This window comes from Copadichromis virginalis, linkage group LG23, assembly GCF_057382275.1.
Source record: "Copadichromis virginalis isolate Kocher_CV1m ecotype Utaka linkage group LG23, C_Virginalis_male_GT1.1, whole genome shotgun sequence".
NCBI lineage: Eukaryota > Metazoa > Chordata > Actinopteri > Cichliformes > Cichlidae > Copadichromis > Copadichromis virginalis.
Genome location: NC_140639.1, coordinates 38,144,354 through 38,160,675, shown reverse-complemented (window position 1 = coordinate 38,160,675; position 16,322 = coordinate 38,144,354). Strand labels below are relative to the sequence as shown.

Genomic DNA, 16,322 nt, shown 5'->3' with positions numbered 1-16,322 from the left:
ACTACCTGAAAAGCAGTATTTAATTGTATTAAAGAATTCTTAATGGAGCATTATTTGGGTGAATATAACGCATCCTTTTACTTAAGTTTCTGGCTTAAACTATGCACTTAGATGCAGGCTCATCATTTCTGGTGGGAAATCGCAGAATTGAAGATTAAAAACATGTATAAAAGCTGGAAATGAAGATAACAGAGCCCTTCCGAGAGGTGTGCAGTCCCACTGGGATGCTTCCTATTTTGCTCAGTTGGATTACCTTTCATTACAAACAGCAAAACATCAGGATTCTGAATCAAACCATGCATCCTATCATTATGTTAGTATATTTTAAGCAAAAATGCCAACATTTACTGTTTAAAGTCCCAGTTTAACGTCCCCTGTGTGGCTATAAAGGTGAAAAACAACTTCTAAACACGTCTAAGGCAAACCAGACTGTACTTACAGTGACAAAATAACCCATCACATATCACCAAATTCAAACAGTGCCAAATCCAGACTTGAACACTGTGTATAAAAGATGTAGATGTAGCCCTTTGTGGTTTTAGTGAAATCATTGACTACCAACAAATAGGAAGGTGGGGGAACCCTACATCAGGTGGGGCAAAGAATTACTTAGTAGTAATTCTAAGTAAGTAAGTCGCATAATACCGTAATTGTCGGGCTATAAGCCGCTACTTTTTGCACAAGCTTTGAACCCTGCGGCTTTTAGTCAGGTGCGGCTTTTCTATGGATTGTCCATGATTTTTGTCATATCGTAAGACGATTTGTTTTGTTTGTTCCGCTGTTGTACGGCACTACGTTGCCTGGCGGAAGGGCATGTGATCAGACACACAGTATCGGGGTTCAAGAGTGGTATGTTGGTCACATGTCCATCTGCCAGGCAACATAGTGCCGTACAAGTAGCGCTACACGTTCAGCGGGAGTCGTGGATGACGAGCGGCAATAAACTTGCGAAAAGCAAGTCATGCTCAACTCTACCGGTGGAATCTGACAGCGTGGAAAAGTGTGAAAACATCCATGATCACCAACGGATTTCGAAGGGCTGGACTGCTGCATGATGGAGAGGACACCACGGCCCTTCAGAGGGTGTTCGACTCTGACACTGACAACGAGGATTTGTTTGGTTTTGAAAGTGACAACGAAGGAAAGAAGCTGAGAGTGGATGACGAAGCGATCCTGAGCCTGTTCGTCTCCGACACTGGAGAAGAGGACTTTGGTGGTTTCAGTGCGCAGGAAGAAGAGAAAGATGGTGGTGAATGACTGACTTTTCTTCTTGTTAAAGCCGTGTCACTGCACCTGAGCCTAAAAGGTAGTCCGAATCTATTTTTCTGGTGTGCTGTAGGTTATTGTTATGTACTACATTTGTTACTCATTTATGAAGCACAGTACATGTTTCATACTTGTAATTACCGCTACTTTTACATATACCTAAAAAGCTGTGCAAATATGTACCCATAACTTGTTTTTCAAAATATTAATAAAAGGGGTGTGTCTCCAAACAGCCATCTCTTTCCTGACAATTCCCTTTGTGCATATTCTCTTACATATGATAAGTCAACATTGAAACACCTGCGGCTTTTAGTCAGGTGCGGCTAATGTATGTACAAAACAGGATTTCCCCCTGATTTTAGCTTGTGCGGCTAATATTCAGGTGCGCTTTGTAGTCCGGGAAATACGGTAATTTGTTTTGTGATCTCCAGTAGATTTTTCTTTGTCTGGGCTGTGATCAGTTGACCTGTTATAATACTGCAATATTCACTGCTCTTTGTGCATTCAGCCAGCTGCATTCAACAAGAATCGCATTGCTGATTTTTCAGTTAATAAGCTCTATAAAAACTGGGTGAATCTAATTAACATCACCACCTTAAATATAAGTTAGTGTCCGCTACCCTTGATGTAGCCTAGCATTGACCTGAGAACCACAGCCAGCTCTGTACCAGTCACTGCAGTAAACTTCTCCACAGTACTGCAAACTAACCTGCACAAAACTGCACGGTACACTATATCCATGCAAGCTTTATAAAACTCCAGCTTAGTATGAGTTTGTATAATAATTCCACAACACATCTGAATTGAAAATCTCCAAAGTGAAATAATACGTCGCTTGTAAGCTTTCATTTTCCAGTTTATCAAACTTCACTTGCTGTGACTCCATAAGCTTTGAAAATAATCTCCTCTTCCTCTCCTGTCCTGGCTTTCTTGCATCTTTATCTCTTAGAGTGGAGCACATTAACGTTTTGAGCAGACACACTGCGCAGAAAGAGTTTGTGTGTTTGGTGATTTATTTGTTGAGCTGTTTGAAATGTTACATTTGAAATGACCTGCCACTTAAGAAAACACTAATCCATTAATGCTTGCTCCTCTTCTATATTCCAGGCTACATGCGGAATACCACAACTCCAGCTTTATTTACATCTGCCCCATGAAGGCATCGCAGAGATGAGAAGGGGGAAAAAGTGTGTAACCATGCTGTGGGTATTATTTTCTTATTACTGAGCAAGTAACTCCATGCAACTGGAAATAAGGCTAGGCTCATTAAAATGAACGCATTCAACAGTAATTTGCACAGCCAACTTTAGCCTCTGGATCAAGGCCTGAAAAGTGAAGCCATTGTGAAAGTGCCTAAAAAAGCCATCTATTTCCACTGTGAACGACTATCTTTGAACAGAGGAGGTGGCTTGCGACACCAACTGTCTGCCATCTATAATCCAGTTTTGAGATCCCTTCCAAGACACCTTAACACCCACTCACATCCTGGGCCATTTGACCTCACATGATAGGGTGGGGCTAGGTTTCACAATGGGTTCACCCGAAACCTTGGCTGATTGTGACCTACACCTGTTTTCACAACCTGGCTCGTGTGATTAGGAAGATGATCAAAATCGGGGACTCTCTACCAGTTGCTCTTAGAACTGAAGAAGCTTTTCAGATGAAACGTCTTCAAGAAACTTAAATGCCTAAAACCAGCATTCTTATTACAAAAAGTTGTATAGATGTTTACAGTGAAATGTTTATGGGCTCAGACACAAGTTTGCAGTCTTACTGAATCCAACATGATGCTTGTTAGGACATTGTAAGGAGAATTCAAATTTGATTATAGGGCAGCGCAATATGGCCAAAAATATTTATCACGATATATATTTGCAAATTTGCGATAACAATATAACTGACGATATAATTGATGCAAGACAAAATACTTTACAACTTCACAACTTTATTAGTGCAAAAAAATCCCATCAATGTATTTTCACTTAAACAAGCAGCTGGTTTATGTAAATTAAAGCTATATACAAATTTAACAGTGCAAATGCAAATTCCTTGCTGATAATTTAACCAAAAGACATTTCCAGGGGAAATGGGCCATCATATCCTGAGCATATCCTAACCATGTATAATATACACAAAACTTAAAAAGAGGTTATACACACACAATACGGTAATATTATGTTGAAGCACAGTACGTATCACTCCGCGAGGCTCCCGACTATGGTAGCAGTAATGCTCCGACAATCCATCAAGCAGTGCGGCTTTGTAGCTTAGCAAAGTCGTACTAAAACATTTTTGACAGATTTTTTTACCACATAAAATTGATTCGGGGTCAGTAAACACAACCAGAATTACATAAATAAGGCACTCGGGATTATAAGGGGCACGGTCGATTTTTCAGAAAATCAAAGGACTGTGCCGCATTTTCCGAAAAACACGGTAATAACGACGGCTCGCTAGCATGCTCTACCAAAAATAGTGCTTTGTTGTGTATCTGACGGAAGAAAGCCAAACCAGTTCCACACCACTGTAGTTGCAGCATTTTGACAAACCAATTCTGGTTCATCTGTTTCATTCAACGATCCGCTTCCGTCCTTCTCATTCTCCGTCGCCGCCATGCTTTTTCCGCCATGTGCGTATGAAAACAAAGGCACTGCGTATGAGCGTTTTACCCATATTCTATCACGATATTTCATTTTCTTATCATTGCCCAACATTATTACCGTGAACAGTATGATATGGTCCAGCCGTATTTGATTAAACAAACAACGTAATTGGCCATAACTGGTGAAGCCAGAACCCGAAATATCTCTAATCCATGAAAGATATTTGGAGCTTCTGAGCCTCTAAAGCAATGCCAATACAGAAGTGTTGCTAACCTGCAATCTTTTTAAAAGATCAAAAGTAAGAATGACGGCTGAAGATGAAATTCCTCAATCTGAACAAATGCAAAACACAAACTTGGAGGAAACACCCTTAGCCGATTGCTGTCATCCGGTTGCAAGGAACCTTGTTGTGATTTTTGACAGTGTGATAAACAGATTAGCTCTCTTGTTAAGCTCAGCTTCTTTCAACTAATGCATGAATTATGCTTTAACTGTAAACTGTACTGTAATTGTGACATAACGGGAAACTCCTTTTAGCTGTAAAGCTGTAAACTTCCAAATAACCTCTCGTGCACTTCCTGAGAAAGACGTTGATTTCCTGCAGAAGTCTATATCAAGTTCAGGCTCCTCAGTGAGGTTACCTTTACCTACGTCGTGCCACATGATTTTGAGAGAATAATCCAGTCATTATCACCTCCAAGCAGCAGCTCACCTATACTGGCCTCCTTCCTCTGGCTTCCAGTACATTTCAGGATCCAGTTTAAATTTTTATTGCTTGTTTTTAAGGATCTCAGTAGTTTGGCGCTCCCTCACTTAACAGAACTTTTGAAGGCATACAATCCTGCAGTAGCACCGAGGTCTGTGCTCTTTCTAGATGCAGGCTTGAAAGCAGAGGCGAGAGAGCCTTTTCGGTGGTGGCTCCTAATCTTTGGAACAACTTATCTTTTCACATAAGAGCTGCCAAGTCTCTTAATCGTTTTAAAACACTTTTAAAAACCCATCTAATATATATATATATATATATATATATATATATATATATATATATATATATATATATATATATATATATATATATATATATATATATATACACATATATATATATTAGAGGTGGGAATCACCATACATCCCACGATATGATATTATCACAATACTTAACGTATCAAAGTCTCACACTCAGTCTTTCTCTCATTTCAGTCAGTTTTATTGTTGACAAACTGAACGGTTTGTATTACAGTCTAGTCCAACTTAACTGAATGCAACCATCTGGTACAATTATAGCTATTCTGAACTATGCAATTTATGAAAACCATGCAGCCCATTCAGCAACTGAAGAATTTGAAAGTAAATTAAAACAAAATATAATTTTACATTAAATAAAAAAGTTTTAAACTTAATTAAAATAAAATATGTCTTAAAATAAGTAAACTGTGAGCCCTGCGACAGACTGGCGACCTGTCCAGGGTGTACCCCGCCTCTCGCCCTATGACAGCTGGGATTGGCTCCAGCGCCCCCCGCGACCCTGAAAAGGATAAGCGGTAGCGAATGGATGGATGGATGGATGGATAAGTAAACTGTCATGTTTATTGCTGCAAAAAAAAAAGTTAAACACATTTGGACAGTGAAGGAATGTCAGGGTTCTTGCTCAGAAAAAGGATCAACATGCTCTGAAGTCGGAGCATGTTCCAGTCCACAAAAACTTTTTTGTAACAAAATATCGATTACATTATTAGCAAACAAAATATCACGATACTACACAGTATCGATTTTTCCCCCACCCCTAATATATATATATATATATATATATATATATATTTACAGTGTACATTCTGAATAGCTTTTACAGCACTTTGGTCAATTGAGGTCATTTAAAATATGCCACACAAATGAACTTTCTTGAGAATTCCTCTGGTTTCAATAAGAAGTCTGGTTTTATAGAGATCTATGGTTACAATGAGTCTCTGGCTCCCTCAAACTGTGACCTCAGTAAAGATTTTTCTGACGAGTTCACAGAGTCAATCTCTAGTTTCAACTCTCACTGAACATAGCATGATTTCTTTTAAATACTGTCCAGAATCGAGTTGCGAGGAGGCTGGAGCATGTCCCAGCACTGGGAGGGAAGGAGACAGGGTACACCCTGGACAGGTCGCCAGTCTCACAGGGCTAACATAGAGACAGACAACCGGTCTTCTCATTTTCCCAGCTTTTACAAAACTTACTGAACACCACTTTAAAAACAAGGCTCATAGCAAACCGTGAGTTTCGTGCACCTGCTTCCAGAGTAGGGAACACCCTAATTACTGTGACCCCTTGCCTTTGTTAGCTAACAGTCATTTTCCAGTCAAATGCTTTCTGGAGAGCTTCGCTGTTTCCTGTAAAACTCTGACTGAGTCTGACATGTTGGTTCACGCTCGGGATGAAAAAAAAAAGAAAAAAACAAAAGCTGGAAAATACCGCTGCTCAGTGCATCTGCCCCGGTTTGTATGTTCTAAGCCCGCCCTGCTGTCAGGATGAATGGTGGGTTTTCACAGAGTCCGATGATGGAGGATCCCATTGTGAGGAACAGCACACTGGCCGTGTCTGCTGTGTGATGTTTCACCTCAGGCGAGAGGAATCAAAGCACCACCTGCGGACCACTGGAGACACTCCTGCACAACAAACGCGACTCTCAAATATCCTCGCTCGAAATGTCAGAGACTGTCCTGCAGCAAACGCCTGCTGTACCTGTCTGCACTGTTAACCGTGCACCAGACAGTGATTCAGGCCTCTGTTTGTTTAATGTTTTCACACTTTTCCATCTGAGCGGGCACACAAGTTGAACCGCTAGGTTTCTCCGAGGCAGGTAGCCATTAACTCAACAAGAGCTCGATATTATCCTTTGAGTCATGCTGCTCTTTCTGTACCATACGGAGGACTCGGGCAACCCTATAATCTAGAAGGTGACTGAGAAGGGTCATTGTTAAAGAAATTAGCAGCTTGACCAAATGACTGTTTTCCCTTCAAATGCCAAGAGGTGAGTGTGAAGAATGGGCCTGAAGACTGGCAGTGGCTAAAACATGAAATCATGAGCAGGGCTTCAGTTCAGCAGGGGAGAAGAAAGAATGTCAGACATGGCGGCTGGAGTAAAACGCACAGCCGTCTCACACTTATGGCAGGAAACTTCAATATTGGAATATTGAAGTTTCCTGCCATAAGTGTGCAAGATCAGCTGTTTATTTTCCTTTACACTGTGACTCTACATTCTTATTTTCTCCAGATATCATTTAGTCCAACTCGTGGACCTAACAACCTCCTTAACACTCGTATTATCAATGACACCCACAGCCTGGCTGATGAAGCAAATATGGCAGACTAGTCAACTAACCTTTATACTCAGATATGATTTTGCTAGTGACATACAGTGAGTCTGCTGTAACTTATCTACACTGCACAAATCTGGTGATGGTTGGTTAGTAACATTAAACTCATAAAGTAATGTGAAAATGGACAGCCAAGATGCCAGATCAGCCCTGGGTGTTTGGATAAAACAGCTAGCTTTGTCCACTCAAGACAGTATTTTTGCATGTGAGCAAGCACACTAGCTTTAGCTAACATTAGTCTGAAAAACAACAGCACTGAGTCGGTTCTGAGCCGGGAGAGAAAAAAAATTCTATATGAATGAAACACACTGCTGATGTTGCTGTTGGTTTAGCCGGGTTTAGCCGGTTAGGTCAAACCGGTTTTGGTAGATAAAGCTGGCTTTCTTTTAGCTAATATTAGATCACTAGGGATAATCCTGGCAACTAATCTTTTATTTGAAAAAATCAATTAGGCTAAACGACTAGTCTTACACTAAGAAACATTCAGATATAACGTTCAATTTGAAAATAATTTAATGCCAAAAACTGTTTAAACAAAGGCATTTGAATCCATTAATATATGACTTCTTCAATAATGAGCTATGCGACTGGCCCATTATGAGTGTTGTACATAATACTCCAAACAGACAGGGAAGAAGAAAAACACATAAAATAAGCTGATGTTAAATATGATATGAAAAGATATTACTACAAAAGATGCTCGTGTATTACTGAAATATCTTTTGAAAAAAACAAAAAGTCAGGAGGCAACAGCCTCAGCTGGCTCCTTTCAATGTGGAGGACTACTCTGCTCTACTCTGAGCATCTCCCGATTGACTGAACTCCTCACCCTATCGCTGTGGGAGAGCCCATCCACCCTTCGGAAAAAGCTCATTTTCACCGCTTGTATCTGTGATCTCTAATACTGTTGACAAAAAGATCCATTCATGGTGTTTCTTAAATTAAGTGCTCTATCTGGTGGCAGCTGGCTGCATAACATTTAGGACTGGGCATCAATTCAAATGTTAACAATTAGATTTAACGACTAGTACGTCTGGTCCCGACTACTGACAACAGCAACCATTAGTCGCTTAGTCAACTAGTTCTGCACATCCCTGTAGCTAACATTAGCTTGACTGCTAACACAGACTTGATACCCAACTTAGCAACTGATACTGTCAGTAGCACATTGAAGCCAATTGTTGGCGCTGCGAGTCAGCCATTTGTCACTCAGGTTAGTGGACTCTTTCTACGCTACTATTAGCTAGTAACGCTCACTGTTGATGCTGGCATCAACAAAGAGGCAGTGCAGCAGGGCACTTAGTAATGAGCATAAGTTTTGCATCCTTTGGAAGTTCGACCTGAATCCTTTGTAGAAAAGTCACTCCACTGGCTGTTAAGAGTCAAGAACAGTATAATTTTACATAACTAAGTTATTACCCATGTGTGAATGGTTAAATTTTCACACATTGTAAAATTTTCAGTGTACCCTGGTACATTTACCTAACATACATACAGAAATAGAAATAGTGGTTACAATTACTCCTAAAAGTGGTGGGAATGCAGACAGATTACTGTTAAAAAGAAGAGCATTTTGGATTCATACACTAGAAATTGAAGAATTGAAGAATGAATGTTGAGCTGCTTCCTGTAGCCTATTATAATAACCGCCTACTGGGATTTCCATTTTATGGATGCCCCTTTCACGGATTAAATTTGATGCCATTCAATTTAAACATTGTGCATTTTGCTCACTCGTATAGACTCGGTTGACTGCACAGGGTCAGAATGTTATTCTGTATATGAGTTTGCATTTATTGTACATTTGTACATCTATTTATACAAACTGCTCAAATATATTTTAATGAACAGCTTCGTACTAATGTTTTTTTAGGCACGTTTGCCATTGTTCCCCTTATTGTAAGTATTGTAAGAGTTTTAACTGCAGATGATGAAACCTGACTTTTTTTTTTTCTTGGATCACATTCCAGTGTGGTTAACCTCGAGATGTTTGTTGTCAAACAATTGTGTGTAGCTTTTGTTGATCCTCACGTGCACTAAAAATGCATAAATTTTGTCCAGCTAAAAATACTAAGCAGAACAATAAATCCATTCAGTTTGTTCTTATATTGTCATAAACTAGCCTCTGATACAGGCTTTGAGACTTGGAATCGGTCTCTGTGCTACTTGTATCTTTTATCCAATGTGTCTTTAAGTGTCTTGCTCAGCAAAAAAAATCTATCAGATCCATTTTTTGTATGTATTTTTGTAGCTAATCCAAATATGTATCAAGATCCCACAAATACTCGAAATATAAAGAGACATGTAACAGCAGACTGAATATGGAGCCTGGCTTTAAACACTGACAGCAAAACTGTCAAGAAAGAAAATAAATCCTGATCCACTGTTGTGCAGGAGATAAATTCAAGAGCAGCTTCCTCCAACGCCTTTCTGCACTCAAAGAATCAGAGTGTTTATATGCAACAATATGCATTATCGTACCTAAAAAAGGCTGCTGTATTTACCAGCATTAAGACATTCAATAGAACAGAGACATAAAGAAGAAAGTGAATCATAGTTTGCTGACTGCAAATGCACACAAAAGGGATTTGGTTTGCCTTTTCACATTTCCTTCCCCTAGATCCTAGCTACTTTTTCCAAACTAGGCCCCGCTCCTGTGCATGCCACACATTGGGTCTGTATAAGCAGGCAGATGGCCTGGTTAGATTTTTCACTTGACGCCTGTGCTTGTGTCTCTGCCGCTGGTTGGGTGAATGGAGGCCATCTGGGATTGGCCAGGGCTTCTGTGAATGGAGCTGGGGAGCGCCATTCAGCACTGTGGACAGCTCCATGGTGCTGAACCGACTGACTGTCAGAGGCAGCTCTTAACCGGGCACCCATTACAGCCCACATTAACCTCGCCGTGCTCTGTCAGGAGATGTTAAACGATCAAACAGTAGAGCCAACGCGAGGCCGTTTGCTTGTGTGTGTGTGTGTGTGTGTGCGAATATGGAGATAAGCAAACAGCAGCGGGAAGGAGACTTCCGGCACATTAGGCAGGGAAACCACCTCTTGACTGTAATGAAACACTCTTGATATGGAGTGGGGCAGTGGTGGTGAACACCTGGCAGACTGCAGCAACACACAAACACACACACGGGGATCCTAGAGTTGTTTGCATAAGGTGCCTGCCTCATTCCTGATCATTAAACTGTTAGAAGGCCATAAAATTGGAGTGTCAACCATGCGGCACAGTGGCCAAAAAAGGGCCGAGGAAGGGTCTGATCTGGCCCTGCTTGATGGCTGGTACATAATTACTCCAATTTTTTGGTCAAATGAGCTGCTAAACATGCTGGCAGCATCTGGAAATTTAAAGCACTTCTAGACTTCAAGTAGTAAAATACTGCTGTGTAGTTCCAAAGACTTACGCGATTTTGATTTCAACTGATTAACAGAACAGACAAAGACAACCTGGGCTGTTAGAAAACGCAGGACTAATTAAATGTGCATTTCCTGGGGGGGGAGCCAATAAGGGAGACCAGAAGACAATGATCAGCAGCGGACTGAGCCACCTGCTCAACCAGGTGAGCTACAAGGGCACCTGTACATTTAAAGAGCAGACACATTGTTTTTGGAGGGGTGGGTAAATTGGACCACTGCATTAAATTATCCAGTGGTCTTACTTAACCATATGCGTTCTCCGGTATTATGAAGTGCACAAGCTTGTAAAAGGGAGGACTGTGGGGATGGGGCGCGCACACACGGCCTCCATCTGCACATTAGCATGGGGCCTAAACATGATGAGGAGATGAATGAACATGAGGCCCGGAGCCGGGAGTCTCCTTGAATCTGTCACCCGTCTCCATGGCGACAAGAGGAGGAGGAGGAGGAGGACCACAAACTGGCATCTATCCGGGCCCAAATCAACAGATGGCCACCACCACATCACCCCCCTCTCCCCAACACCCTCCCACCCCATCCCTTTTGTTTGTTTGTTTGTTTGTTTCCTCTCTTTTCTTGCAGGTTTTATTTGTTTGTTTGCAGCCTACCTTGCACTGCTCCATGCACGTCCTCACCGAATATGCCCCCGGCTCGTATTTTTGAGTGAGGAGCTCAAAGTCCTCGTATTTCTCCTGGGCGTGCTGGTCGTAGCGCTGGTACGCCTGGACGCACAGACTGCAGCGGTTCGCGTCGCCGTCGCCGAGCGCGTCGAGGCTGCAGTTCAAATTGTCCGGACTCGTCGAGCCGTACAACAAATCCAGCAGGGAGTAGGAGTTACAAAAGGAAAGGTACAAATTGCTCATATTTACAGCCCGCGTCCCCTCTCTGTCGGAAAGGCCCCTGCACAACTCGTCGGCATCCAAGAAAGTAAAGCAGTCGTTAGATAAACTATCCCGGTGGCAAGTTTCGAGCCGCCACAAATGTTTGGTAGAGTTTCCTATAAAAATATCATCTGGGTTTCCTCTGAGGCTGCTGTGTGCTGAGTATGTCTGAGGTGACAAAGGGTGGGTGGATGCGAACTTGTCCCGGGTCCGGGCCAGCGTGGCCTCGGCGCAGAACCACAGGTGATCAGAGAGGAGGATGGTTAAGAACAAGAGGGATGCCAAGGACAGTCGCCATCTCTGCGCCCTCTCTGAGTCGGTGAATGGCTTTTGGTTGTCGCGGGGGGGCTCTAGCCAGATTTGGAAGCCGTCGTCATCTTCTTGCTGCCAACACGTCCCAGCACCCCTGGTCATATTTTGGGAACCGGCCGACTCCACCGTGGGGGCTCCTCTGCCGCAACAGTCATTGACGTCGGGTCCGCTTCGCGTTTTCCTCCCCTCAAGTGTCGGGCGGTGGGTTGTCCCGGCTTGCCTTTGCTATCAGCGGTAATTCCCATTAAAAGGAGCGTGGGTCGGTTGGGAAATCAAACGCTGGCGACCACGGGCCGCATCCTCCATGGCTGACCGGTGAAGCCGCTGTCCTCCCGCCCGCCCGCCCCGAGCTCTCCTCCGCGCCGCTCCGCTCCTCTGCGTAGCCTCGACTCCGTTTTTAGAAACACTTCCCGACGCGTTTACGTTTCCCCCGGCCTCGGTCGTGCAGGGACAAAGGCGCTATCCTCTTCCAACATGGCGAAGCTGTATGCCTTTGTGTCGGCGGATGGGCCTACAGCCTGTGACAGACCTCTTTTTTTTTCTTTTTCAAGCCCTCACCATCCTCAGCTCGCTGCCGTTGTCAAGTTGCCGCCATGTTCGCTAAGAGATGCTGTGTGTTTGCTGGAAGCTGGATAAAGGCAGCGACGATAACGGGCGGCATTTCCGGTCACGCCGCTCAAAATAAAGGCTCGTTTTAGTCGTTCCTAGTGATTCGTTTTAACAGCTTTCCCGCTTTTTAGACATTCATGACACGCGATGCTTCCAAAATGAGGGTTTTTTGTTTTATTTTTAAGGCTACTGATTTTTTTAAAAAAATGTTTATAAATCAACACAACTTAAAAAAAAACCCAAACAATAAATTAATTAATGAATGAAAACAAGAAATAAAGAAGTAAAATTAATTTAAAAAATAAAGTCTTCTGCCTTGGATCCACTTTAAATTTATTCTGGAAGCCTTCAACCACACATTCGATCGTGGGCGATCGTGGCTCAAGAGTTGGCAGTTCGTCTTGTAATCGCAAGGTTGCCGGTTCGAGCCCCGGCTCGGACAGTTTCGGTCGTTGTGTCCTTGGGCAAGACACTTCACCTGCCGCCTACTGGTGAGGGGCCGATATGGCGCGATATGGCAGCCTCGCTTCTGTCAGTCTGGCTGCCCCAGGGCAGCTGTGGCTACAACTGTAGCTTGCCTACACCAGTGTGTGAGAGTGAATGAATCATGGAATTGTAAAATATTCCATTATTATTATTATTATTCAGAAAATCTTAAACTACCAATACCCAACCTCTTTATTTAAATGAAATGAAGCAGGAAAAGAATGTTTCAAGCAAAATAATGAAAGTCAAAAAAATAACACAATAATTTGAAAAGTTATTTAACAAACCAAGGCACAATCATATTATTATTATTATCATTATTAGTAGTAGTACATTACAAATACAGAATATCACATTTAAACGTTGAAACCTAGCATGTGTTTTATTTTGTCGGTAATTTCGATTAACATCCGGTATGGTGCTACTTAATTAACGCGATTTGACCAAACATCTTCAGCTCTGACGTTATGCGCGCGCACCACAGTCGCCGCATCTCTCTGTGCAAGGGCGCATCAAGTCAAACAGACCTTGCCAAAATTTCACCAGAAATATTCGAAGTGTGACTTCAGAATTAAAGCTCTGAAATGAAACTCTTTAAAGAAAAGAATATTGCTGGGCATAAAATTCATAGGAATGTAACTAAATAAATATAAGTATAGGGACTTAGCATTTTATGTGTGAGTGTTCTGTATCAATTATAAGTCGTTCAGAAGCTTTTCTGAAAACTATTTTATTTCTTATTGGACTGGACGTTTCAGACAGGTTGGTCACGTGGTTTTTATCCGCTGACAAGTACCCGCTGACATGTGTCTTAAGGCTAAACCGCCAACAAAAAACTCTAAAGCCTACTAAAACACACAGTAAACAAATAATGAAAAAAGCTAACTGAACTTGGTTGTAGCTTTTAATTCAGAATACATTAATAACTGATCTTTTTTGTCTAAACCTCTAACTTATCGATGACTTATTGGTGCCTTTGTTCTCAGTATGTTTATGCTCTACTTCACTAGAGTAGCTTTGCATTATTAAGCATCAAAGCAAGTGGTTCATCTATTGTCTTGTAGCTACTCTCCTGTAAGCCAACTTTCTTCTTTTTTTTAAATTATTTTATTTTTTGCTTTTAAATTAAACACATCATGCTTATACAGATTCAACTGAGGACAATTACTACATTTAGCAGTTGTGAACTTATAAGCATGGAAAAAAAGAAGAAAAAAGAGGAAGAAAAGAATTATAGCAATATTAACTAAATAAAGAGTAAAATAAAATAAAATAAGAAAATTCATGCGGGGTGTGAGGCATGAATTATGATCAGTTAATTTTTAAGAATTCTAGAAATGGCTGCCAAATTGTACAAAAACTCGCCAGGTTCCCCTTTCTATCAAATCTTATCTGTTCCCCCCTGGCCACAGACACCATCTCATTAAGCCACCTTTTAAAACACGGGGCCGAAGAAGACCGCCACTGTAAAAGAATAAGTTTCTTTGCCACCAGCATACCCGTTTTAACTATCTGTTTTTGTGAAAAGGAAAAAGATTCGATTGATGCAAATGATCCATAGCCAGTGTACCATCAAGTGGTACCTTTTTCCTAAATTGGTTTGAAAACCACGTAAAAATTTGGCTCCAAAAAGTTTTCAAGACAGGGCAATGCCAAAATACAGGGAGTGCAGAATTATTAGGCAAGTTGTATTTTTGAGGAATAATTTTATTATTGAACAACAACCATGTTCTCAATGAACCCAAAAAACTCATTAATATCAAAGCTGAATGTTTTTGGAAGTAGTTTTTAGTTTGTTTTTAGTTTTAGCTATTTTAGGGGGATATCTGTGTGTGCAGGTGACTATTACTGTGCATAATTATTAGGCAACTTAACAAAAAACAAATATATACCCATTTCAATTATTTATTTTTACCAGTGAAACCAATATAACATCTCCACATTCACAAATATACATTTCTGACATTCAAAAACAAAACAAAAACAAATCAGCGACCAATATAGCCACCTTTCTTTGCAAGGACACTCAAAAGCCTGCCATCCATGGATTCTGTCAGTGTTTTGATCTGTTCACCATCAACATTGCGTGCAGCAGCAACCACAGCCTCCCAGACACTGTTCAGAGAGGTGTACTGTTGTCCCTCCTTGTAAATCTCACATTTGATGATGGACCACAGGTTCTCAATGGGGTTCAGATCAGGTGAACAAGGTGGCCATGTCATTAGTTTTTCTTCTTTTATACCCTTTCTTGCCAGCCATGCTGTGGAGTACTTGGACGCGTGTGATGGAGCATTGTCCTGCATGAAAATCATGTTTTTCTTGAAGGATGCAGACTTCTTCCTGTCCCACTGCTTGAAGAAGGTGTCTTCCAGAAACTGGCAGTAGGACTGGGAGTTGAGCTTGACTCCATCCTCAACCCGAAAAGGCCCCACAAGCTCATCTTTGATGATACCAGCCCAAACCAGTACTCCACCTCCACCTTGCTGGTGTCTGAGTTGGACTGGAGCTCTCTGCCCTTTACCAATCCAGCCACGGGCCCATCCATCTGGCCCATCAAGACTCACTCTCATTTCATCAGTCCATAAAACCTTAGAAAAACCAGTCTTGAGATATTTCTTGGCCCAGTCTTGACGTTTCAGCTTGTGTGTCTTGTTCAGTGGTGGTCGTCTTTCAGCCTTTCTTACCTTGGCCATGTCTCTGAGTATTGCACACCTTGTGCTTTTGGGCACTCCAGTGATGTTGCAGCTCTGAAATATGGCCAAACTGGTGGCAAGTGGCATCTTGGCAGCTGCACGCTTGACTTTTCTCAGTTCATGGGCAGTTATTTCGCGCCTTGGTTTTTCCACACGCTTCTTGCGACCCTGTTGACTATTTTGAATGAAACGCTTGATTGTTCAATGATCACGCTTCAGAAGCTTTGCAATTTTGAGACTGCTGCATCCCTCTGCAAGATATCTCACTATTTTTGACTTTTCTGAGCCTGGCAAGTCCTTCTTTTGACCCATTTTGCCAAAGGAAAGGACGTTGCCTAATAATTATGCACACCTGATATAGGGTGTTGATGTCATTAGACCACACCCCTTCTCATTACAGAGATGCACATCACCTAATATGCTTAATTGACCCAGTATGAACCTTCCAGATCCCTCAGGTCATCTGGATCCGGTCTTTTATCAGTTCCCAGAGTCAGAACCAGACACGGAGAAGCTGCATTCAGCTTTTATGCTCCTTATATCTGGAACAAACTCCCAGAAAGCCTCAGATCAGCTGAAACACTCAGTTTATTTAAATCCAGGTTGAAGACTCACCTATTCTCAGCTGCATTTGAATAAAGTACCAAATCCACACTTTTAAGCTTAAATTTCAAAACTTACATTAACTAC

General features: G+C 41.7%; 1 protein-coding gene across 1 annotated transcript in view; it reads right to left on the bottom strand.

The window, feature by feature from the left end:
• Positions 1-12,168, bottom strand: part of nalf1a (NALCN channel auxiliary factor 1a) — a 48,801-nt gene extending 36,633 nt beyond the window's left edge. Inside the window, exon 1 of the mRNA XM_085448641.1 lies at positions 11,260-12,168. Coding sequence (XP_085304767.1) covers positions 11,260-11,946 — 687 coding nt within the window. The 5' untranslated portion in view covers positions 11,947-12,168. The remainder of the gene's footprint in view (positions 1-11,259) is intronic.
• Between the last annotated feature and the right edge of the window lie 4,154 nt (positions 12,169-16,322).